The sequence below is a fragment of the Aricia agestis genome, chromosome 9 (genome assembly GCF_905147365.1).
Source record: "Aricia agestis chromosome 9, ilAriAges1.1, whole genome shotgun sequence".
Classification (NCBI taxonomy): domain Eukaryota; kingdom Metazoa; phylum Arthropoda; class Insecta; order Lepidoptera; family Lycaenidae; genus Aricia; species Aricia agestis.
Window position 1 is genome coordinate 5,193,922 of NC_056414.1, and position 27,486 is coordinate 5,221,407.

Here is a 27,486-nt window from a genome sequence, read left to right on the forward strand (position 1 = left end):
GCGAGAGCCGGCATGCCGCGACACACTCACAACAACAACACAACGCGCCTATGTAAGTTATCCATCCATCCATTCATTTATATCCACCTAATATTAATACAGAATGAATATTTGAAAGATTTTGCATAGTTTTTCATTCATAATTTGAGATAAAACGTAATATTTACCCGCACGTGTCGGGATGCGTTCGATAGCCCACTGCCCCTGTAAGGTTTTCCGACCGAACGAAGGGTTCTAAATACAGATTATTCACTGAAATGTCACGTATAAATAGCCTGAAGTGTGCTTAATTATTGAAGTGTCCTCGATACGAAAATTCTGCGTGATTTTCAGTTAAAAAACTGTGAAAATTGCCTCAGGTTTGTATACTCTACGTTTTTCATCGTGAATTTTGTTATGGCAGTCGAAACTTTAAATTAAATTAGAGATTTCTAAAGATTTATCGCACCGCGTAAGTAGGTAGTTGTCTATAATGTTTTGTTACAATTACTGTTATTAAGTATATCTACCGATTATTATATTTTTATTATTATTTAGCCATGAATTCTTAAACATTTATAGAAATAATTATACTAGCCAACTTATAACTAAGTACCCACGATTTTTATCTGAAACATCTTTTAGCCGTTTATGTCTCTCGAAACCGCCGCGTGACAATGCCCAAGGCATTTTGTTTGTAGCCTACACAAGACGCCTATCTAAAGTCTAGACCTGAAAACGGCTGCAATTACCTACTGTCTGAGAGTTCGTCCTCATTTTATATGCATACTTGTAAGGTATCAGCATTATTATACTTTCCAGGCATGATTCTGTGTTAATCTCATTAAAATATTCGATTAAGACGTTATAAAAGTTTATTGTTATCTGTGGTAGATGAAATACGTTTTTTAATACAAATAACATAGTTTAATATAATTTTCTGATTCAGTATGTTAATATTTTTCATATTAAAAACATAATTAAACAGTAAAATACTTGTGAATACGCGATGAAAAAAGTGAAGAGCACTTTCATACTAACAGGCTGATAAAATATTGCATATGTATTTTATTTAAATACTATGTGCTCAATATTTTTAAAATGATCACGAACATTTTATAAAATGCAAGTGATTTAATCTAACTTTTCAGACTTGCAAGGACATGTTACATAACAGGAAAACTGGATGTATCAAATTGTGATATCAAGAATCAAGATTATCTTCTAGATTCCGTTTGCTTTCATTTTCCTTATTTTGCTTGAGTTGGTCGAATATTCGTTCATCGTTTGAGAAACGTACTTTTTTGAGATTCAATATAATAATATTTGAAACACATCAAAACCAGATCATTGGTTTTAGGGAGAAATACTACGGAGGAAACACGTGGGAGAGCCATGCAGTAGCTAGACGAAATGAAACGAACGAATTCTGTATGTATTAATATACAGAATCCCACGATTTTATACGTGGGAGAGCCATGCTTCGGCACGAATGGGCCGGCTCGACCGGAGAAATATCACGTTCTCACAGAAAACCGGCGTGAAACAGCGCTTGCGCTGTGTTTCGCCGAGTGAGTGAGCTTACCGAAGGCCCAATCCCCTACCCTATTCCCTTCCCTGCCCTCTCCTATTCCCTTCCCTTCCCTACCTTCTGATGCTGCGAGTGTCCATGGGCGACGGATGTTGTTTTCCATCAGGTGACCGTTTGCTCGTTTGCCCCCTTATTTCATTAAAAAAAATGACAAAAAACGTACATACTTTCGTTTAATTATAGTACTATTTTGGTATAGCTAAAAAGAAGAATTTGAAATTAAGATTTAGAACTTACTTCTAACTACTGAAACGTGTTAAATGTCATATAAGTATAAAGCATTTTACGGCGCCTATACACAGAAGTTATGTCGCAATAATTCGTCCACTACGTCCCTTAATCCTTATTCCTTCTCAAGAATCCGTCACACGAACAATAAATCTTAATGGGATCTTTTATGGTGGAACCGTTTACCCCATTCCACCCATTCTTCAATTTTTCCCCGTAATACTGCCATTTCTTATAGACCATAAATTCTTGTATTAACTTTTTGATTAAAATACTTTTTAATAATATTTAACCTACTTCAGAGAAGATAGCGATGGATGCGGTTTTATTTTGCTTATATAAATGCACTTTCTGAGAAGAATGTTTTAATTAAAGAGAAATGAAAATGTATTTAGTATTTGATGATCATTGACAAATGCACTTAATATTATTGTTTTGAGTCTACGAGTTATAAAGCTTGTACCTATCAATTAATAAATATAGCACTCTATAATAGCAATTATTACTAATTAAGATAGTGAATAGCAGTGGCGTATCTCCTATAATTTTATTATTATCAGTTCCTACTACCTCCTACCTCTTCCATTTTAAAGATTATAATGCATATATACTATGACTTTTTTCTGAAAAAGAACTAGCGTTTGCCACTCCTGGCCATTTAGCCGAAACTTTTTCGTTTTCGCTTCGTTATAGAATCGCCCATCAAAATGTATGTTAACGAACGCTTATGTCAATTCCATACATTGTCATCGGCGATTCTATAACGAAGCGAAAACCAAAAAATTTTGGCTCACCCCCCTGAATCTTGTCCTTTCATTGACGTTTTCGTGACAAAAGCTACACGACGTTAACGCTCTTCAACAAATTATGTATGCTGGTGACGGCGCAAGTTCTCGACAGAAGATAATTTGTCAAACGTAAGCTCTATATTGGAAAACTCATTATCGGTGCCGGATAAGTTCGCGAGCGAGTTCATATCCGGCACCCGGATATATCCGGCGCAGTTCGCGTCTAAAGTTGGCTTAACATAGTTTCATAGAGTTAAATAAGCTATTGATTTATTGAGCTCTGGGAGTTTTAATAGGGGCGTATGATGATGATGAAGGAGGCCTGTTCTGTCGAGGGTCACCAATATGAGGATATTGTGCGGTGGCCACAACGGAATATCTTCTGACAGAGCGAGGTGTTGTACTCAATTTGACCGAAACCCACGTGATTGATTTCAGCTATGGTATACAGGGTGTAATAAAACTAAGTCATAAATCATAATACTTTAGGGTGTGTGTGGGGCCCCTATATGTATAGAGTTTACTGTAAAAGTAGTAGCGATGAAATAGTACTTTTTTGCTTTCGTATGGGAAAATTCACGACGCGCGACGCTCGGGTGCTTGCCTATACAAATCACAAAAGAAATGATTTTTCAGCGCTGCTACTTTTACAGTGAACTCTATCACTTTGTTTTTACACCCTGTATAAAATATAGGTGTACTATATTTTTTTGACTAAGAAAACTTCGTTGCAGGACTGTAGCGCTATTTGTATCGCCATAGGATTTTCTAACAGTATTTTCCTCGTAATGTCGAAGTAACATTTCAAAAGAAAATATCTTTGTATTGTTCGGAGTGTTTGCGTTAGGTTTTCCTTAAAGACTTTACATTTAAAAAGCTTAGCTCTTCGAAACTTTTTTAAACGTTAAACTGGGGAATAGATCTGACTCTGTGCCAAGTCTTACGCCCTTCAAATTTTAAATTTCATTTTGATAATCTGTTGCAAAGATTTGCCCCAGTTTGGCCGTGAAAACAACTTTAAACTCAAATAATATATAGGTTATAACGGCTATAACAAATCAAAGTGATATTAATACTTTAAGTTTAGGGTGTATATGTGTCACTTAAGGTGACGCCTTGATAATTTAAAGTTCATTGTCAGTATTCATCATGTTTTTATCTTTGAAATACCCATAGCATAACACGATTGGTCAACTTTTATAATACAGATTAATAATCAAAAATACCTCTATAAAAACAGGGATTCTAATTTTGCCAACAGAGGAGACTGATTTAAGCTTCCGTACATAGATTAGTTCAAGAATACACTATAATTTGCCCATAGCTTATATGAAATATAAATGTTTTTTAAATTACGCAACAAAAACCATTTTGACGCTTACGCCCTTTCCATTTATTGATGTTCCATTTCTTGTTTTCTATGAGAGGCCTCTCATAGAAAACAACAAAACAAAACAAGTGATCTAAAACATATCCAAAACAATTTTTTACTTTAACGCGACATCACCTTAATAGAATTCTCTGTGAAAGTACGCTGAAAGAGCCATTTTTTTGTGATGTAATGTATGGGCAAGCGCCCAAGCGTTATGAAACCCCTACAAAAGTAAAAAAAGATATTCTTTCAGCACTGCTACTTTCACAGTGAACTCTATAGGGAGTCATATCTCATACGCACCCTGAAGTACCTTGTTTTGTTACATCTGTACATGTGAGCAAAATGTTAACTTTAATATTATAATATGTGTGAACAAAAAGTTGTCAGCCATTAAAACATTACATATTTAATTCAGTAGTGGCAGCGTGAGCTCTGTGTCTACTTAACCTACTAACACGTACTCACCAACGTCGACTGGACCGTGGAAGTTTAAATTACTTTTGCGCAAACTTTGAAGATTTTTGCACATACAGAGGGAGTCGTTCGCGCAAACAATTAATGTGGGGTTAGCAGGAACAATTGACAGCTACGTACATAATATGTGACTTCAAGTTTCTAAGGAGTATTGAATGAAAATATTTTATGATGTCTGTGTGCGTATTTGGTATTTTTAGTATTATGTTACGGTAAAATCTCTAGCATAATATCATTATACTTTAAGAGGAATTTTTATAATATAATTTCACTCCTATGATATCACAATGCGTGAATTCGCTTTTCCCTAAAAACCTTAAAAGTTAAAACAAATAAAATAATGATATTTTAATAATAATTAAAACAACAAACAATTAAACAACAAATTACGAAAATAATGAGGATAGCTTTTGAGTTTGAGCGACGAATATAAGTCAATTACGTTGATGTCCCATTTACGGTCCGGCTGGCACTGTTTGTCCCGTTTGGGTTCAATTATTGATGAATTTCATTTGCATTCCTCATTTTTAATTGTCTGTTGAAAGTCAGTATTTATTTATCCGTTTTAAAGTACGATGCCAAGGACAGAAACTCAGGAACATCGAGACTATAAAAAATTTAAGATAGATTTTTTCGGGACTTCAAAATTAACACTTTTTAGCACTTGTAACTAGGGTACAATAATTTTGATTCCTCATAGTTTGTTTCGACTTTCGAGTTGGTAAATTCACTTGATAGACAAGGATATTTATTTCATCTTTGTATAGCTTAACCAGCATGCTGCATGCACTGTGTAGTTTTAAATTTTAACTATGCATTATAATCGCATGTATAAGTAGGTTTGCCAGATTTTTTTTTCACCCTATAAGGGACAAATGGTTAAATGAAAAACAAAATTACGTATTTTATATTTACGCAACGTCTGTCTCTAAACAGTAAGCAATGAGTAATGACGGCTAGGCCACGAGTTACGACTTTGCGAGGGCTAGCCGAGTCAGAAATGTAAACCCCCCCTAGACAAGTGGCAAAACGCAAACGCTAACGCTAGCGCTAACGCTACTAAATGTATGCGATTTGACATAAGTCATCGCTTCGCTAGCGAATACTAATGTCAAATCCATACATTTTGTAGCGTTAGCGTTAGCGCTAGCGTTAGCGTTTTGCCACTTGTCTAGGGGGGCAGTACGTTTAACGAACTTTGCATGTGTGAATATTTGGATCGATTTCATAATGAAAAAAACAAAGTACGCTTCAAATCCGGGACAGAGTCAGTCCCGCCGGGACATTTTAAACTATGCCTAAAATACGGGACATCCCGGGAAATACGGGACGTCTGCAACCCTACGTATAAGCTACGCTATCAATCGACGACATAGTATACTGTCAGAGAATAAAAATCATGCAGTATAGTAAATGACGTCTCCTTGAAAAATAACTCACTCAACATAATATAAACTGGATTACTCGATTACATGACTTTACAGTATTTTCCCACTTTAACTTATTTAAAATCAAGCTTATTTCCCGATTCAGTTCAGGCGATCTAGTAAAGTCAGATGTACTGTATTATACTGTGGCAGTGTCCAGACACAGTAGACAGTAGCTGCACATTCATTAAGGCTGTAATTGGTCGCTGGGCAGATTGATTGCCAATCACCGGCCTAAGTGGATTATCGATTTCGCTGGAATCCTCTCTCGATGTTCTGTTATCTTATTAATCATAATATTTGTTCGGTAATCCTTACCTTATTCACAACTAGACGACGCCCGTAACCCTTTGCACCAACATTTGTTTATCGCGCGGGAACCGTACGTTTTGTTGGAATAAAAAGTATCCTATGTCCTTTTCTGGGACTCATGGTATGTGCGTACTATAAGTGCTAATTAAGTTTTGTCAGAGACTTCATAGGGTTATGATATGGTATGATTCAGGGTGGATGATTCAGCTCATAAATAACAGAAATATACGGATCATAGCTGTAATAATCTGATCGGTTACTTAATTATGCTTAAGCCACATAAACTAACTTGGCAAAATTTTATAGGACAACTGAACTCAAAACACATTAACACAACTTGTTATGAAAGCACATAGTTTGCCTTTTATTATGCCTTAAGGTAGGTACAGTTCCTGTGACACAGATGTCACAAAGTAATTTGCAGAATTTTGTAAATTGAGAGCGCCCGTTGTCGTCAGTTAATCGCTTGGATTAAATTCAGGAGGGACCAGATTTGACCTACCGTTCTGTGGCGCATACTAATAAGTCCTCCACGTCCTGAAATGTACACGAAACGTAAGAACGTTTCGTGTACATTTCGACGAAACGTAAGAAAGTGTTGTTAGAAAACCCTGTATTGAAGATCTAATTCAAGCTGGGGGCACGGTAGCACTTCGCATAAGACAAACAATGAGTATGAGTTTTACGTACTTAATCATAAAGTTCGAAAACATTTGAAAAGCCAAATAATTAATGTAACTTCAAAAAGCTACATGAATATTAGCTTAACTTACACCAAATACTAATCTGTGCTTACACCCTAGATTAGACACTTTTTGCTTATTATTTTTCTATACAAATCAATAATCATAATATTATTATTATTTAATGAAGCAAGTGTAGAGCTGTCATAATAATAATTATGACGTATGCTAATAGAAATTGGATGATGTATTTGAAGAGTTTCTTTGTAGAGGGCGTGTAGAGTAAGCTTGGCTCACATTTTTGATCTGATCTGACTGTGCCAGTCCCAGCAACTTGGCATCATTTTACATGAGCCTATTTCTTGTGGAATTTCGAGTTTTCTCTCATCACGTCGTCGACATAAAGACGTTTGTGATGATGGCTCTCTTCTGGTATTTCTCTTATTACGTGGAATTGTTTACCCAACTCGGATATTGGATATCTTTTCGGCTATAATGGATGTTATTTGATTCCAAACATGATTCGCTGATTCGCTTACTCAACGAGTATTGTGTGATTTCGTTCGATTTCCTATTATAACTAATAGGTTAGGAGATTATAATACATACAATATACATACGAAATTAATATATTAATACATACATACGAAATTAATACTGCCAACCTTTTTGAAATATAAATATCATTAGTTATGTTGAATTATTTTTAGGGTCCATAGATACTCGAAGGGTAGAAACGGAATACTATTATAGTAAGTCTAAAGACTAATTTGTCCGTCTATCTGCCTCTCACAGGTGATCTCGCTCAGTCATCAGTCAGTCAGTTTCTTCAATTAAATAATTTATTGGTGATCCTTTTAGCCATTTGGTACGTAACCCTTGGGTGCGCTTTAGACTCGCCTTTGGCCGGTTTTATCTTTTCAAATACCTTTGCTTTATTAAATTAATTAAAGTTCCAAAAGACACATTAAACATATTATAAGTCTGTAAGCAAAATGGGCCTATAAGGAGCAGAATTCTAATGAAGGAGTCCACGATAAGCCGATGCGAAGGGTTCCTGGATTATCTCAGCTTAGGAGGTAGGGGTCAGTGAACTTTGCCAAATACGATAGGCGATATATTATGGATTAGTGTTGTAAAATTGAGATTGTTTTGATCACTAGACTTTCACTAATATGGGTGATAATCGTATAAAAGTGATGATACTTTAGAGTTTAGGATGTGTTTGTATAACTTACATAGGTTCACTGTGAAAGTAGCAGCGTGACAGAGCGAATTGTTTTTGCGATTTGTATGGGCAAACGCCCTTTTTTTTAATATAGGGAAATGCTTTACGTATCCCCGGCAAATTGGGGATATCGGCCGGGGTATGTCGAACTCCTGTAGTCTACCCACTAAAACCCCATGGTGCTCCACTCATCGCTCAGGCAGAGTTGCGGGTACGATAGAACCTACCGCAACATGGGCAAACGCCCTAACGTCAAAAATTTAGTCACAAAAGTAAAAAAAGTTACTCTTCTAGAGCTTACTGCTACTTTAACAGGGCACATACACACCCTAAACTTTTTTATTTCGTTATCACTTAGTTATGTTACACCTTGTATGGAGCATTATAATAATATATTTTAATACGTGTAACGTACAACGTTACAATGCATTTTCTTTACTCTGTTTAGAACCACTTGTGATTTGGTATCAGTTTATCATGACTTTATTAATAAGTACAGTTTTCAGTTTTCAGGAAATCTACCATGAAAACAACAAATTCACGGAGTTATAATAATTTCATACATATCTTTTACATAATGTTACGACAACATTGTTATTTTGATGCTTAACTCCTAATTTTTTTTTCATAAAAACCTTTTCTGTGTTGCGTCACTTGTCTGTTTCAATTTAACCCCAAATTACGTTTATTAGTGCTGTTAACTCTAGCGTTTTACTGTCGTTTTTAACGATCTGTCACAAGAGTGCCACAGTTAAATGTCTCAAAGGAACAACTAATCTTGATGCTTGGCGATTAAAGAACATGAGTTTACGAAACCCTATTTTGTTTTTACATTCTTTGTGATTTTATTCTAGTAGCCGTCTTCACCATCGTGTCGTTATAACTATACAGTATATACTAATCAACAAAACCTAAAATAAAATGTTGCCCAAAATCTTTTTAATACTCTTCAAATGATGAGAAACATTTATTATTAAGTATGAACAATAATTTCGTAGATTCTATTCCTTTAACCTTAAATAGTGCAGTTATTTTATGCAGGTTTAACAATCAGTAGAGTTCAGACGAACTGAAAGATTTCCTTTGTAGAACTTTAGTTAATAAACCTAAAAAGTAGGCTTAAATTAATAAAGGCTTGCTGCAGAACGCGGACTGAAAAAGTTTTGCTTTTCCTATCGCCGAGTTTTCGTCTGTAACTTTTTTCTTTGTTAATGAGTTTTTTCTCCGATTTTATTTTTTATTTCAGTTATGCTCAACAGAGTATTCCGAAATGTAAGAAAATGCTTTGAATATATTTTAAGTATTCCGTAGGCTTCTACTGTGAAAAATTTTAACAAGCTGTCTGTACTTAGTATGTGCATAAAGCATCTCCCAGACAGACGCGGCCTGCGGTGGCGGTGGCGGTGGCGGTCAGTTGGATGACTTATACGCGTGGCCGCGTATGCCTGTGTCGTTCCTAGAACTCTCAAGTCATCCAACTGACCGCCACCGCCACCGCCGCCGCAGGCCGCGTCTGTCTGGGAGACGCTTTAATGTTATAAAATCTACAATCTACCCTGTTCTATAGTTAACTATAGAACAGGGTGGATTATATTATACCAGCTTTTAAAATAAATAAAAACTTAACCAAAATCGTTGTAGCCGTGCATAAAACACAACCCGCATTTTACAATCGGATAAAAAACTAAACATCTTTAAATCCACCGCATCTCTTCAGGAGTCGGGATATTCATGACCCAATCGCAAAAGTGGTTAAGTAATGCATTGCCGATATTAGTCGCGAGTTCGCACCCTTGAGTGAGCCTTCATTCGTCTTTTCAGCCCTAAACAGCCTTTCCCTACGGCCCTAAACATTCCCTAAGGGCTGAGGGCGCGAGCTTGTGAGAATAATTGATTGTATCGACGGCAAATTGATTTAGAGAAGGAATAAGATCAGTTTCGTAAATATTTGAGGGTAAAGTGTTATAGGATTTGTAAGGGTTATATTAGGATAATATTATATTTTGTAACTTTTTTACGGATATTTTTTTTCATAGTTAATATCGATACTAGCTATTTGACCGAGCTTTGCTCGGTATTCGATAAAACACGAATAAAATGACATTTTCTAAAAATGATTCCTAGCTTATCGATTTATCGCCCCCGAAACCCCCTATATACTAAATTTCATGAAAATCGTTGGAGCCGATTCCGAGATTCCAATTATATACAAGGTGTAACAAAAATAAGTGATAATACTTTAGGGTGTGTATGTGTTTTAACGCTGCTACTTTCACAATGAACTCTCTATAAGGAACACATACACACTCTAAAGTATTATCACTTATTTTTGTTACACCCTGTATATTATACATATATACAAGAATTGCTCGTTTAAAGATATAAGATTATTATCTTGTTTTAGACAAGAGAACAAAAGAGAGTTTTCATCATGCTACGATGGTTTTATAGAAGGTGAGGGGGATACAATTGATCTTCACAATAGGTACGTTTTCATTATCTGAAATTTTTGAGGCACAATTGTTGAACCGTAGAAATTAACTTTTCATTGTCGAATTTTCGTCGAGTCTTTTTTCTCCTTAATAATTTACATCTCAACATTTTACCTCTTGTACTCTACATAGACACTTACGGCCAAAAAATAATTCTTATCTGCGGTAGCAAAAAGCCCAAGAATTTAGATAATCAAATACACAGGCCGACTTACTGTAATGAAAGACAAAACGTGGCCTACGTTTGTTTTACGAGTGGAGGTACAGTCAGGATTATCTGAGTTTTCCACTTTTGTGCCCTATTTATTTCGTAATAGGGTCGAAATGCGATAAGCCGGATTTGTCAAGGAATGTTCTTTGAAACATGACACCGGGGGAGACATTATCTACCGTCTATCGTTGGGCCTGTTACATTATGCTGATGGCTATTATTGCCAACAAAACAAGACTTAAACTGCGCTTGAATATTTAAGGTAGATGTACTTAGGTTACTTTATAACACAGTCTGTGTTACTTATTTATTTATTTTGTTTTTTATTTTTTTGCTGAAAATTGAAATACGCATAAGTTTTTAGTTTTTACCCATGTATTCTTTAATGTATTCATAGCTTAAGTTTTGAATTCCACCAACTTCTGCTATTGATTGAACTTATCAATTAAACCGTTTTTATTTCAATTGATATTACATAAATTACGTTTACATTCATAAGAAAAGTGCTATTGTTTGCAATCTTTCTTCTCAACAATTCATCTCTGAAATGCAAAATATCGAACGACGAATAATTCCAATTTCCACGTATTAAAGCTATATAGTTTCGTATACTTTTTGATTAACTGCAAAGTAAATTTACTGGACAGCGGATTTCAATATTAACGGTTAAGATAATTTATTCATGGACTGACGGAAAACGAAAACCATGAATTTTTCAGCTCCGTTATTAAAAACTGGCAATAAATATAAAATTTCAATTTTATCTACATCCACGTTTAAATTATTATTTGTCTGGAACTTCGTTAAAGTTTGAGTTACGACTTGAAGACTGAATTTGCCTTGAAAATTTTAAATTGATCATGTTTCTACTTTCAGCCCATTATACAACTTAGTAGCAATTAGTAACCAAAAAAGATCTAATAATATTTTTTAAAAACCCACAGGAATAGATATTAAAACGATAAAATATTTATCTTCAGCTTAATTTCCTACGGCTTTTTACAAAAGAAATTATTTAACATTTAGCAGCTAGACGAAAAGACGAAATGAAACGAACGAATTCTGTATGTATTAAGATACAGAATTCGTTCGTTTCATTTCTTCTAGTGCATGGTCGCTTCTTACAACATGAAACTGAAATCCACTCATATTCAATCGAAAATTCCAGTACGAAATTAAATCATTAATATAACTTCACGTGGGTAACGAAGAGGTAACAACTCTGAAGATGACACGGTAAAACTTTTATGACAAGTTTATGACGTTCCTTTGTTTTGTTCAAAGGGTTTCATAGGGCGGCGCAGGGCGCAGGGCGGGCGGGAACAATCACGTTGCTCATGTTTTTTGTTTAACATAAATGTTTTCTGAGGTCTTTGTTTATGTTTCTTTTGAATTTTACATGGCTTCACCCTCGGATTTCTTGGATTGCCACTTTTGCGGCTTTCGCGTAGACTCTATGTTTACTTTGGTGTAGGTGCGTTAAAGTTATTAAGTTTAGAAGTTTACACTTCAGGTATAAAATACTTACTAGCTACAAGCCGAGCTTTTGTGGCGTCGTCACGCCGTGACTGATTAATAATAATACATCTACATATAAAAAACCTTGACTGGCTGATGATAACGCATCTACATTCTACATATAAATAAAAATTACTATGTTAAAGCACAAATCAATAGGCGTGATAGTTTTTCCATAAAGTGTACCACAAAATGTACAGATTGTGGGATATACAAGGGCTCGCTGCACTCTCCCAGATAATATCTGTTACATAAATAATAACAAAAAAAAATTAAAATCGACTTTTAAGGAAAAAACAAAAGTAATATTTAAAAAAAAAATAAAAAAAAATAAAAATACTTTTGAAGTCAGTAAGTCATTTATAGGATACGATAGTATGCCACAGTGAATATGTTATTATGAAAGTTTTCCCTCATATTCAAATATGAATAAGTAAAGTCTCGCGACACGAGTAAAGTTAATAATGCTAGAGTCAATCTAGTTTATTGCCGTACTTAAGTTATACTTTGGTAAAGTTGAGATTAACGTCAGTTAAGTGCAGATTTATTGACGACTTAGGTGACAAGATGATTTCTTTCGGGCGCCAATCTACCCGGCGTGGAAGAAGTATGTTACGCTGACGATACCTGCACCGTCACCCGTGCAAAATCATACAGAGAGGCCGTCATCCTTGCAACGGCAGGTGTCGCTCAGACCGTACGGAAGATCCGAGCTCTGGGTCTAAAGGTGGCGCTGGAGAAGTCCGAAGCCATATGCTTTCACGGGCCAAGGCACTCTCCACCCCCTGGATTGGCGATTATAGTCGGTGGGACCCAGATTAACGTCACACCATCTATGACGTATCTGGGTCTCGTCCTAGATAGCCGATGGACATTTAAGTTCATTTAAGGACACTTCAAGAAGCTCCAGACGAAGGTAGCGAAGTCCGCCGGAGCCTTGGCCTCGTTGCTCCCGAACCTCGGGGGCCCGAGCCTTAGCTGCCGGCGATTGTATATGGGGGTCGTGCGCTCCATGGTCATGTATGGGGCTCCGATCTGGGCAGACCATCTGCAGCAAGAGAACCGGCTACAAAGGATGATGACTACCCGAGCCGTCCGTGGCTACCGCACAATATCTAAAGATGCGGCATGCCTGCTCGTGGGAGCCTTCCCTTGGGATATAGACGCGCGTGCCTTCGCTGACGTTTTCTGGCGTTGCGCAGAAGCCCGCGAGGGTGGCAGCAACCTCCCACTGGACGTCGTACGTCGGTGGAGGAATGACGCTAGAGAGACGGCTATTGAAATGTGGAGGGAGCGGCTAGAGAACCCGCAAGTCAGCGTAGACTTGGTGCTGGCGATTCGCCCGGTACTCAAGGAATGGCTCGACAGGAAGCCCGGTCAGCACCTGCGTGAGGCGCACTCTCGTTACGCCTCATGCAGGTGCTGACCGGGCACGGGTGCTTCGGTATAATACACGCTGTCACCATTGTGACGCGGACAGGGATACGGCTGATCACACCGTGACGGCCTGCCCCTCCTGGATTGAACAACGCGCGGCCCTAACGGCCGCAATCGGACCTGACATCACGCTGCCAGCATTGGTGCGAGCCTTGCTGCGTGGCGACCCGGACTGGAAAGCGGTGGAAGACTTCGCCGAAGAAGTTATCTCCGCCAAAGAGGAGGCCGAGCGCATAAGAGAAAGGGAGGCGCTCGACCCCAGAAGACGGCCAAGGCGAAGACGTCGTGCCAACAATGGCGACAACAACGTCCCGCCATAACCGGGATGCTCAGGGCGGCGGTATGGGGATGCCGTCGCCCATTGCACTGAGTCCCCGAGAGGGTCGCGATGTGCAGTGTGCTCCTACGCTTCGCGACAAAACGCAGTGGAATGGCCTAGAAGCAAGCCCCCAATTGGGGCCTCTGCTCGGCCTGGGGAGCGAGTAAAACGCTCCCATCGAGAAGAGTCTGCAGCCCACTAAGCAGACGTCTGCTGATGAAGTTGTGGTGTCGTAAAGTTCCCGCGACTTCGTCAGGAAGCGGCGGCTAGGAGCACCGTAGAGTTTTAGTGGGTAGGGCCGCGGCATACACCATCTTTGCCCGCGGCGAGTCTCACATATCCGCAATGGGATATTTCTCTACGTAAAAAAAAGAAAAGGTGACAAGATGATTGACTTAGATTGATTAATTCTCTGACAAACTCGGATATTATTGATGATATTATGATGGTATTATGAGTTTTGTTAACCCTCGACGAAAAATTAGGAGCTACAAAAAGGCACGCTTTTCTCGCGATTGCACATTTTTAGATCTAGTACTAGGCTAGATAAAAATGTCGTATCGCTATTCGCTAGAATAGCGTACCTTTTTTTAGATTTATAAAGCTGACATAACCGAAAAAATGTTTACAGCCATAGATCATCAACATCAGCTCGCTCATTCACGAAATCAGTTTATTTATTTATTTATTTAATAAGTACTACCACATCATGTACATTATCGCCTTAAAACTAAAATCACATAATCACACATAGTATTACGTCTAATGCACATAACAACAACGGTGTATATAGCATTTCCATAAAAAAGTGTTTTACATTTAACTTTAAATTATGATCAGTTGGTACCCGTAGGCCGTAGTCGTCGATTACATAATATTTTTTATATGAACGCCTCCGTGGTCCATTGGAGTGGTTAAGAGCGTGGCTTTTGACTGGGAGGTCGTGGGTTCGATTCCCATGTTGGAAACATGTTATTTATATATTTGGTTAGGACAATGCAGGCTGATCACCTGATTGTCTGACAAGTAAGATGATCCATGCGTCGGATGGGCATGTAAAAAGTCGGTCCTGCGCCTGATCTCTCGCCAGTCGTGTCGGTATTCCGTCCCACTGGGTTATGAGAGTAAAGGAATAGAGAGTGCTCTTGTGTACTGCGCACACACTTGGGCACTATAAAATTACTCCTGCGTACCTGACCTGGTTTTAATGAAACCGGCCACCGTCACCGAAACCAGTGTGGGGGGTATTATTTTTTTTTTTTTTATAGAACACACGGTGTCGTTACTTTGATATTTCTGTTTCTGTGTATCATAGCTAAAAGGCTGTATTGGCGCTTGGCCAAAATCAAAACACACATTTATTATTGCCGTTTATGGAGTTTCACATTTCTCCGCCTCATTATTAACAGCCAACTCACTGCTTGGCGATACAAAAAAAACTGCATGACAAAACTTCATTTTAAAATATTGCAGGTGTCCGTCAGCATGCTGGGCGCGCGGCTCAAGTCATGGATGGAGGCGCAGCTGGGGCGGGCGAAGAAGCGGAAACAGAAGAAGTCCCCGCCCCCCGCCAGCGTGGCCCCGCCGCTGTCGTCCCCCGAGAGCGCCTACAGCACCGGCTACTCCACTGACGGGACCTCGCCCGGCGTCGTGCTAGAGCGGACGACGCTCACGCCGCTTTCCGCGCCGCTCGTGGCCCCGCCGCCGCCACCCGCGCCACCGACTACACACCTTTATCATGAGCCAAAGGTAGGAATTGCTGTCTCTTATAAGCGTTTAATTCCGGCTACTCCACTGAAGGGACGTCGCCCGGCGTTTCACTAGAGCGGACCACGTTTACATGCCGCTTTCCGCGCCGCTCGTGGCCCCGCCGCCGCCACTCGCGCAACCGACGACACACCTTTATCATGAGCCAAAAGTAGGTAGATATTTTTATTCTTTTTCAAGTCTGAGAAGTCATCTGAGGGAATCCCTTGTGTAACTGACTGAAACATCAAATAATGTTTATTTCCGCTGCCCGGAACTCCGTTGCACAGAAACTCGTTGGTCGCGTGGAAACCGTACATTTTTCCGCAACAGAAATAATTATATTTCCTTTCCAGTCTCCCAAGTATTTCCATACCTAATTTCATGTAAATCGGTTCAGCGGTTTCGGCGTGAAGATGCCTATAACAGACAAACAGAAATACTTCGCATTTATAATATTAGGATTTTACCTTATGTTAAATTAACTAATTAAAATGAAACGATCCTCAAGACTGATAAAATAAAATCCGTGTTAAAAGTAAACGGACATAAAACTCACGCTTTAAATGCAATACATTCAGAGCTTTCAAACCGCATTTCTTTACTGGCAAATAAAATCAATTACTGCCGGTATTGGAGCGAGTGGAAAAAGAAATAGAAGTTAGAAAACTGTCGGAGGCAATCGGTTTTGCGTTGTATAGTAACTTATTAAGTTTCAGACTATGTGTTGAGAGTAGGTTGGAGTAGACTGTAGCGTAGGCGTTGAAGTAAGTTTTCTTAACTTAATCACGATCGACTGGTGGTTTTTCGCCTTGATTTTCCACAAGCAGTACGCTCACCCTGTTACATTTTTAACCGACTTCCAAAAAATGAGGAGGTTATATATTCGGCTGTGGATATATTTTTTTTATGTTTAATTTAAAAAGATTTGCATACCTACTTTTAAAGTGACTTAAAAGTTATAACAGGCACTAAATTTTTATTTGCTATCGTCCTATATTAGCGATCAAGGGCCTGTTTCACCACTTCCTGATAAGTGCCGGATAGGTTATCCATAAGTTATTTGACAGATACTCCATATTCTATCTATCAAGTTAAGTTGTGGATAGCCTATCCGTTACTTATCAGGAAGTGGTGAAACAGTCGCAGAATATGGAGTATCTGTCAGATAAGTTGTGGATAGCATATCCGGCACTTTATTAGGAAGTGATGAAACAGGCCCTAAATATAATGTTGGCGTCACGGTGATAGTCTCGTGACACACTTGGCCAAGTAACATGTTTTATCGAATGTAACTTTACTAAACGCCTCCTCCTCAATCCTCCAAGTGATTTAGCAAACACAATGTCACAATTTCGGAATCCTCAGTTTATCAGGCGTAAAAAAAGCAGAGGAAAAAAGTCCCTAAAACTACTTTCTAACAACAATTGACCTTAAGGCTGCCTTCACATTAAGTCGCGAGTAAGTGCTGGCAGTATCAGGCTTCAACGCTATAGTATGTCGTTATATGACATAGTTGACATTCTGAGGTAAATCCCCTAACCCTTATCAGATCAATTAACATTTCCCACAAGGTTATGGTGTAGTATTGGCATATTAAACGGGAACTAATAAGCTTGAAATGTTTTGTTCTGTTCTGTTTTCTGTAATCTGCGGTAAAGTCGAAAAGCTCATATGTATTTAATTCTTTTACCACCATCAATCACTATTGTATTGTATCAGTACCATTATGGACGAATTATACATTGGTCCATGCTTTTCATCCTATAAATACGGTTCTGACTTCTAAGGTTCTCTTGGTCTACAAAAAGTTCCCTAAAATAATATTTTGCATCTTGCATCGAGAATTTTGCATCAAGCCAAGAAAAAGATTACATTTGCGATAGCTCATATCATAATGTATCTCCAAAAAAATGCATGTTGCTTTAAAGTAATTTAAAAACAAAGTGGAACATTTAAAATAATAATCCTCTAAGTCATGGGTCGGCAGACTTACCAATCAGATGAGCCGCAAAATGAATTTGTAAGTCTAATAATAATAATTAGTCTAATTTGCTTTACACTACAAAACTTAGGAAATACAAAACTTAGAAAATAGGATTTTCCATTCCACCGGAGGTATAACTTTAAAAATGTTGCGTATCGATTCTGTCTGTATCGGGTTTATTAATTAACTAGACCGGATCAAATTGACATTGGTCGTACTGTCCTGTCCTTTCCGCCCATTTTCCTGTCCGCTTTCATTAGTAATTTATCTTCCCAATTTAATGGCGGCCTAAAAAGCCTTCCTCGAGATGAAATAAGGCGAATTTCCACAGGTTTTAAGGTTTATTTACTTATTCTATTAGGAGCCCGCTTGGGTGTAGAATTTTTCCTCGAGGAAGAGTTGAGAAAAGCTTAATTCGCTGAAAAGGTTTTTTCGTAAAAAAAGGTTTTTTGTGTCGATGTTCCATTTTTAAACAGTTTAGTTTGTTTAACTTTGATCTAATTTTAGATTCGGAGAATCAAAGTCTCCATAATTTTTGTACCAAATTGAATGAAACAATGGACGTGCTCTTTCATATTTTCGATATTTTAAGCTGCTTATAATAATCTGCAAGGATTAAGAAAGTTTGTAAGTACGAAATTACCTTATTAAATGAATATTCGAACTTCCAGGAATTAATTTATATTTGATCTTGACATAATATTGTGCAAGTTGCAACTGCATGATAATATTAGATAGCCGTCTGGCGTCTACATACCTCACTTACTAACTTATGCTTCGAATCACTTATGTAAAAGGCCTCTCAACTTCCTTTGGTACTTGACTATCCATTCACTTACTATTATAGTAAACTCGATCAAACACAGGTCTAGCCTAGCCTATACTTCCCATGTACGCCAACAGATGGCGCTGCCGGTACCTCTACATCGCGCTATCGGTGTTCCTACACGAGGTTACTAGTAGGACCCAACCTTTCTTCTTTATTTATTGACTTCCTTGTCTCGGGGAGCATAGTGCGCAGTGATCGTAAAGTGAGAGCACTGATGCTGACAACCCATTGAAACTACCCGCGTCCGGCTGCCGCAAGGGAGTCCGGACGCAATTTTTGTACAGCCCTCTTACTTCATAGAGGGCTCCTACGGTAGTCGGTACCTACAGGACTGAAAACAACTGCTGGTACAATATCTAACATGTAAAATTCTCGAGCAAAATGACGTAAAAATTATTATTATTATTTTATGTGATAAGGGGGCAAACGAGCAAACGGGTCACATGATGGAAAGCAACTTCCGTCGCCCATGGACACTCGCAGCATCAAAAGAGCTACAGGTGCGTTGCCGGCCTTTTAAGAGGGAATAGGGTAATAGGGGAGGGTAGGGATGGGGAGGGAATAGGGGAGGGTAGGGAAGGGAATAGGGTAGGGGATTGGGCCTCCGGTAAACTCACTCACTCGGCGAAACAAGCGCAAGCGCTGTTTCACGCCGGTTTTCTGTGAGAACGTTGTATTTCTCAGGTCGAGCCGGGCCATTCGTGCCGAAGCATGGCGCTCCCACGTATATTATATATTATGAGAAAACTAAGTTTGCCGAGTCAGCTACAAATATTCATTAAATTCTAATTTCTAAAATTATCAATTATCATTTATACGAGTACCTGGACTGCTTGCCGAGACCGTACAGCATGTACTCATAAAATAAGTAAATTTTGTGTCATTTTAAGAACATTAAGTGAAGTACAGTTATGTGGAGGCTAAAAAAATAAATAAACACTACACTGCTTTGCTGTATCAAATCTATCTACTATAAACACTGATAATACCCAGTTTAGGCTCTAGACTTCCTACATACCTACATAGTTTACAATACTCTCGAAAACATAAATCTACTTCTGAAGACCGCTTATTAGGATTTAGGATGAATTAAATAAATAAATAAATAACAAAATATCTTTTTATTCAAAATGGGTATCATGATACACTTTTTAAAAGTCGAACGAAGAAACTACGTTGCCTACCACCGGTCTGTCAGACTAAAATAACAAATTAAGTAATGATAATAAATTTTTCTCTATTGCTGTAGTTATTATAAGTAACCTTAAAATACCTACTATCAGTCTTAAAAGCTTTTATAAGATAAACTTGGGGCGTTCGCATCCGAGGGCTCGGCGCTGAGGGCAAACATTTTACCACTTTTAATATTAGCACTCTCACAATGTTGGCATATCCATTTGCGTCCGTCAAATATACTGTTTCAGAGCTCACCGAGTTTTATATTGGGTGTCAGGAAACATATAACTATAATAATAATGTGGTCGCTCATGTACTATCAGAGAACTTGATTTCTAGGCAGATGGGAGACCTACGTAGTTTGGTCGCGTTGCGTCAAACCCAACCGACAGATCACTATTTACATTGAATTGACATGATCTGAGCAATTTAAATTGGTCTGTCAACTGCCTAGGAATCAATTTCCTCGATGGTACATAATTATTGTAACGAGAAATCATAATTATTTATTTATTTACAAGAACTTGCCCGCAACTTTCTTAGACTTCAGTCTATCCATGCATAATTTTTATCAAAATTGGCTCTGCCGTTTAACGTCACGACACTCACGACTCACGAGGTAACAGATGGGGATATTATAGTAAAGATAAAATAAATTAATATCTTAAATTATTTGTTATTTTACCCCGGGCGCGCACTAGCGGCCATCGAGATAATCACCTTAGTATGAAACCACACCATACTTTCGATGGCCGCTAGTGCGCGCCCGGGCTTAGTCTCGGCCTAGGAAAATTCATGTAAAAAAAAGAAAAATTAAGGATCTGAAACGCTGCGCTCGTTAAAATCGTTAGTATTTAGAAATACTTTTTTCGAAAATCGAGATATTTATATGTTTTAATCACTTTATTATTTACAGTCGTAGTGACCTATTCTCAGGAAATCTGTTATTGTGTTCTACCAGTGATTTACATGGTAGAAGCCCGATTTTGGCTGTTCATGTATTTGTCTAAGTCTATACATAATATATCAGTCTGTAAGAAATATATTTCATTTTGAAATAGTTCTCTCGACCTCTCTCGAGTGGCGACTCATGTGCAGAAGCATCGCGACCTCCGGGGTACGCGACCCAAAGGTTAAAAACACTGCTCTTCATATTGGAATCATCCCGGAAACGGGATCCTGCGGAATTGCGGGAATGCAATTCCTTATTATAATATTACCTATATTATACCTTTTCGCGTCAACTTTTCGTTTTATGAACCTGCCAAAAACTTTCGTAGTACCTGCTCGGGTTCTCTAACTACAAGATTAGCGTAGTCAATTTACTTTGTCCATGGGCGACGGTAGTTGCTTTCCAACAGGTGACCCACTTGTTCGTTTGCCCCCTAACTTTATTTAAAAAAAGAGGTAAATCAACTCTAACCTACCGTTTCTCATTCCAGCAACGTCGAGCCAGCGTAACCCGTCAATGCGAGCCGGTCTGCGCGACCCCGTCGCCCCGTCCGCGGTGTCGGATCAGGACCAACCCGTGGCTGGGTGCGACGTCGCCAGCTCGCAGGCGGCCCGGCATCCTACACCAGCAGTCGCTGCAGGTGCCGGCGCCGACGCCGCAGCTGCACCATGCACCATATTCGCTGGACTCGCATTGTAGATATAGGTACGAGTTCAGTAGTTCCTCTCCGTCAAGCGATCTGTACAAACCTGTCAAACCATGATGGTTGGACGGGGGGAGAGGAACTACTTCCCTCATTAGTATGAGGGAAGTAGTTACTCTCCGTCAGGTAATCTTAGTACGAGTAGTAATCTACCATCATAGTTTTTCAAACGTCCATTATTTTTAATCTGTCTTATTTTTAGTCTGTTAATGAAGAAGGAATAAATTACGTCTCACTCGACCTTACCATCTTTTTCTGATGTCACGTGACGTAAAGCGTGGCAGACCCACGTGACCTTTATTTTACTTTCACGACACTGTCAGCCTCGACCTTTACAACCCTCGATACAGAACATCCTATCCGTATTACGCATTATAAATTAACTAGTGGTCCGCCGCGGCTCCGCCCGTGGTACATACATACCCCTTTACTAATAAACGCTGTATAAGCTTTGAATAGTTATACAGTGTTTTGTCTTCTTCAATCCATTAAAAATGTCACTTGTGTGACAGGAACAAAACACTGTATAACTATTCAAAGCTTAGGTATAGGTACAACGTTTATTAGTAAGGGAGTTAGTCTTTAGCACTCAGGGACATCTTAGCTATACATTGATTTTTGAAAGCGGTCTAATATAGTTCCTGAGATTATCGCGTTCAAACAAACAAACTCTTCAGCTATATAAGTAGGTATAGATTTTGTAACCTGTAGGTAATGCAATGTGAGATTACCATTTAAGATTTGAGAGACACACAGCATTTAGGACAAAGTATACAGTATAAGAGCATGCTATAAAAATTGCAAGCAGCGACAATATTTTCTGCATTATACTAGGTCCGAGTGCATAGAGAAGGTTCAGTAGTGCAAGAATCAGCTTTAAGCTGATCTAGAACGAACGTTGCTTATATTACATAAGCAATTGAAGGCATATTATAATGCCTTTGCTATACAATTATTATAGATGGCGCACCACGCGGAACCTATTTTATATTTAGTCCTAATTTAACGAAAAAACATATAGGTACTTTACGGTTATTCTCCCTGTCCAACAGTCTAGGTTAGCTTTTCCAATTTTCTCCTTAAGAAAGTTTTTTCCGTTGTAACAAAAACTGAAACTTTAGTCCTTACGTTACTTCTCGTTATTTTAAAATCTATTTTCTCATTACTAGATGAAAAATTTTACATTATTGTTCAATTACTTTTTCAGGTCACCGCATCTCTCTCCGCACCTGTCCCCACATCTCTCCCCACATCTTTCCCCGCATCTCTCCCCGCGTCTCTCCCCGGAGCCGTACCGCTACTACCGCGGCGTGTCCAGCGACGAGGAGTGCCGAGAGAGAGGGAAGATACGTGGAAGGGAGACGGCGATATTGTCAGACGCGGATATAGACTCGGATGGGGACACGGGGCTAGATGGGGGAGATGAGGACGATGATACGGGGAATCACGGGAGAAGACGCGCGAGGCGCCGCCGACCGCCGCGGAGGCCGCCGAGATCTGCAGGTCGGTTGCTAGTTGATGATGATAAATTCTTTCCTCAAAAGACAATGGTTCTTTCAGAATTAACATGACTTTAGTACTTATGCTTTCCCGGTTACACGTTGTGTTATATAGACAGTGTTTCTTATGTCATTGTATATAGACGATGGCAATAATTGGCGTGCTATAAATGTCTATCGATAGCCTACCGGCTATCAATCAAGGCGCAACGTAGACTAGAGAGATTTATTTATGGTCTATAATAATTGCTTTTAAGTTGTTCGATCTTTAATGGATGTCCTATACTGTTTAAGGGTCTCTACTTTCTACAGGAAGTAATTAAATAATTTACGTAAGTAATTTATACAGTGTGTAACAAAAATAAGTGATAATACTTTAGGGTGTGTACTTGTTCCTTGCAGAGAGTTCACTGTGAAAGTCGCAGCGCTGAAAGACCAAATTTTTTTTTCACATTTGTATGGGCAAGGGCCCGAGCGTCACGAGTTTCCCCATACAAAAGTGGAAAAAAATGTTGGTCTTTCAGCGCTGCTACTTTCACAGTGAACTCTCTACAAGGAACACGTACACATCCTAAAGTATTATCACTTATTTTTGTTACACCCTGTATACTAGGAGCAATAAAAAATAATAATAAAAAAAAAGATTTCAAATAAACACTTTTACGCCTATACCGTATTGAACAAACAGTGCATAGAACTAAGAAGTCTTCTTGGCCAACCCACTCCCAAGTTGTAGAGTCAGTAACAAAATCATATTACATTCTTTTATAAACTATAATTAGTCCTATATAACCGGAGCGCATATTAATACATAGAACACTTTCCAGGGGCAACGCCACCCCGTCATCGCCGTCGGCACGCGCCTTCCGCTCCCCCCGTCAGAGAGCGCGACCCCCTGCTGGAGGCCGACCGGGAGGCGGAGAGGAAGTACCGGGAACTGATCCGGGAGGCGGAGAAGCTCCTCGTCACGGTGTCCAGAGCCCCCCTGGAACCCCCCCACAACCCCCGAGTGAGGGAGCTCAGAGCCACCGAGGTGCTTATTTAAGTTTATATATTAGGTGGTTTGGTAAGTCCAATAGATGGCTGGTAAAAAGTTCCTCTACATTTGTCTGAGCAATACGTCCAACTGCACTTTGCTCCTTCATAAATCATATTCGTATTCATCTTGTGATGGTCAACACATTTCAGTCCATTCAGACTATAGAGTTTTTTACCTGGATCTTAGTGCTGACTAAGTTTTTTTCACTTGTCACCGATGGAAAGTAACTTCAATTTAGTAGTAAAAAATTACAACTAGTTGGTTCAACGCCATACTGTCATTAATATTTTCACAGTGAGCGATGAAAAAAAAATTCAATCGGCACTAAGAACGAACTTAATGGACTATCAGAGAAGTTGAGGCAGATGGCGGACCTAAGTAATTTGGTCGCGGTAGCAACTCCATCGTGGGTATCGCAGACACAATAGATTTTCAATTGTTATGCGGCAGCCGGCTGCGACTTGGGGATTGATGGGTTAAGTCAGACCCATCCGACTGATCAGTCATCACAGTTATTGACTGACACGCGCCGACCAAATGACGTAGGTCTATCAGCTGTCTAGGAATCAACTTCTCTCATAGTACGTATCTCATGTCATAACTCATTGGTACCACCAGGTGGAGGTCCCCCGGCGCAGTCCGGAACGCACTCACCTCACTAACTTCATGCGCGCGAACTCCCCCGAGCCCCCCCGCCGCGCCGCCGCCCCCGCGCGCCGCTCCCCCCTCGCCGCGCCCCCGCCCGCCCCCGCCGACCGCCCCCACTCCGAGCCGCCCAAACGCAAGGCTTACGCGAGAAATGAGGTAAGTTTTCCCGTCAATGATCCTATGCACTTTGGAAGTTTATTACCAAGTTCTTCCTTTTGAAAAGTGTGTCAGCTAACCATAACAAAAGGAAAATTTTATAATTAAATCTTTTATCTTCATATTGGTCTATGTCTTAATAGATTTAGCTAATGGCAGAGGAGGCGCACTTGTGGTTTAAGTGCTATTAAAGCATTTATTACAATCGAAGCATTATAATGTCTTCTGTTATTTTCCAAATACAATATTTAATTCTTGTCGTCAAAATAATATTTTCTGTAATCAAAAATACATTTTCTTTGGTGTACTAAATATATTTTAATTAAATAAGTCATAAATTATCATAAAATGATTACTTACTTTATCATAGAAGTCTTCTTGTTTGCATATTTATGCAAGCACCTACAAGAAAGAAGACTATTTCTAACTTAATTTTTATTATTTTAATAGTATGAAAAAATACTAACCAATAATTGCTTACCAATTACTTTTTTTCCTTTACATTCTATCTATTAAAAAAAGCTCATAAACCGTGGTCGAAAACTGTTTTCAATAAAAAAGTAACCGTTCGATTTTAAAAAAAAGTTTCTCAAAAATGTCGGTCAAAATTATCGGGAACAAAAAAGTAAATGTTCGATTGTCAACAAATTCCAGGTGCTGCAAACTCTGGAGGGCCTCCGCAAGAGTCTGCAGCAGCAGTCTGCTCTCCTCGCCGTGCAGAGGACCCGCCTCGACTCCCTATAGCTACCTCTCCCTCCTGCCAAACTGTAGGTTTTATGTTGTAGTCCTTGATATGTCGTTTAACTTGCGCCTAGATATTTTATGATGCTACATAAAATATGATAATACTCTTTCGTTGATCTTAGTTTTTATGGAAGTGTCAGACGATTTACACAAACGACGATTACTAAAGGCAACGTGGTTACGATACTTACGACTTATAACTCATATCGTAAAACCAAGTTGCTGATGTCTTTCTAGAATCATAGTTTTCCGTATAGTAGGTACGTCAAGAAAGTCATGACAGGCGGGAAAATTTTCTAAACGTAATCACGCTTAAAAGGTGTATATTTTTCTTTGTATTTTCACAGAGAACGCTTATTACACTCGAATGAATAAAGTTCTCTTAAAAAAAATCCCGCCTGTCATGACTTTCTTGACAGACAGAAGAATATTAATTAGCCATAAAAAAGTTACCGGAATTGTAAAAAAAAACTCACAATCAAACGACTATTCCGAATTCCAATTTCAAATTGTTCTACTTTGATTATAAAGTTGTTCTATTTTCAAATTGAAAATAACCAAAGCACTATTTTGTAACAACATGGCGCAAGTTGACGCCTGGTAGTTCTTCCATTTTCCATAAGTAAATCCCTCCAGAATCTCTAGTCTTAGCGTAGTTTTGTTGTTTTGGTGTAGGCAAGGCCGTTTCTCTCAGGTATTCGTAGATGTAGGTAATAGTTGTTGTAACTGGGATGTCGTGGTTTAAGTCTCATAGAATTATTAGTACAGAAATATGGGCAGGATCTTTAGTCAAGTTACATTTGATATTGATTATATTTTGATATAGGTAATATGCGTTGCGTTATAAACTTTGCTGTCGAAATTATCGAATGCAACTTGACTAATGACTAAGCAGTAAGCACTCAGTACTTCCAATAAAACCAAGTTACAAGAATCGGGCCCAAATGAAAAACAAAATGCGCTATTTCCGAACTGCTCTTCTGTGTTTAATAATTCTATGTAAAACAAGTTCCTTTATTATATGTAAATTCTTTATTTAAATAATTGATCTGAACCGACTTCATAAAATACGGTAAGCATTTTACATAACCATAGCAGCGGTTGTTTTGTTGTTCTATGTTTTAATTAGCATTTTTATTTCACGTTTAAATTACGTTTAACTTAAATTACGTTTTTTATTTTTAATTTTAATACAACATTCCATTAAGCTTTTAATACCGTTAATAAATTTGATAGTTTTTTATAAAAATCGGCCAAGCGAAAGGCGTACTTGCGCACGAAGGGTTCCGTACCGATACAGAGCAAAAATAGGCTAAAAATTATGTTTTTGTAGGGGAGCCCCCTTAAATTTTTATAATTTTTTATTAAAAATTAAAGTACATATATATCAAAAGAATGTGTGAAAAATTCAAGTGCCTATCTCTTGTTATTATTGATATACAGCGAAAAAGGCCAAAATCACGTTTTTTGTATGGGATAGATATATATTTTGTTGTTATAGCGGCAACAGATATACATAATCTGTAAAAATTTCAGAAGTCTAGTTATAGCGGTTCTTGGAGACAGACAGACGGACAGACAAGGAAGTCTTAGTAATAGGGTCCCGTTTTTACCCTTTGGGTACGGAACCCTAATAATTATATTATAATTTAGTATTTTTTGTATACTATTTAACCAATATTTAAGGTGTTATAAAATATTTAACCGCCTTTTTAGAGTTCCGTACCCAAAGGGTAAAAACGGGTATTACTGAGATTTCGATGTCTCTCCGTCTGTCTCCAGGCTGTAACTAGAGAGTTTAAATTTTCACAGATTATATAATTATTTCTATTGCCGCTATAACAACAAATACTAAAAACAAAATAAATTTAATATAGGGGAGCCCCCTGATTTTTGTGATTTTTTAACATTTTTTTGCTCGTTATTAATGATGACGACAGGTAGG

General features: G+C 38.5%; 2 protein-coding genes and 1 non-coding gene across 3 annotated transcripts; all 3 read left to right on the plus strand.

Annotated features, from left to right (window-relative positions):
• LOC121730396 (serine/arginine repetitive matrix protein 1-like) lies at positions 1 to 25,765 on the plus strand. Its single transcript, XM_042119421.1, has 7 exons — positions 1 to 52; positions 15,536 to 15,811; positions 21,243 to 21,457; positions 22,663 to 22,958; positions 23,782 to 23,987; positions 24,612 to 24,797; positions 25,452 to 25,765. Exons 2-7 carry the CDS (start codon positions 15,548 to 15,550, stop codon positions 25,539 to 25,541), a joined length of 1,257 nt encoding a protein of 418 aa, XP_041975355.1. The 5' UTR covers positions 1 to 52; positions 15,536 to 15,547; the 3' UTR covers positions 25,542 to 25,765.
• On the plus strand, positions 13,301 to 14,063 carry LOC121730671. Its single transcript, XM_042119815.1, has 2 exons — positions 13,301 to 13,725; positions 13,787 to 14,063. Exons 1-2 carry the CDS (start codon positions 13,301 to 13,303, stop codon positions 14,061 to 14,063), a joined length of 702 nt encoding a protein of 233 aa, XP_041975749.1.
• LOC121730790 lies at positions 18,785 to 18,908 on the plus strand. Its single transcript, XR_006036150.1, has one exon. It is a non-coding gene; the product is annotated as a U4atac minor spliceosomal RNA (small nuclear RNA).
• Positions 25,766 to 27,486: the final 1,721 nt, after the last annotated feature.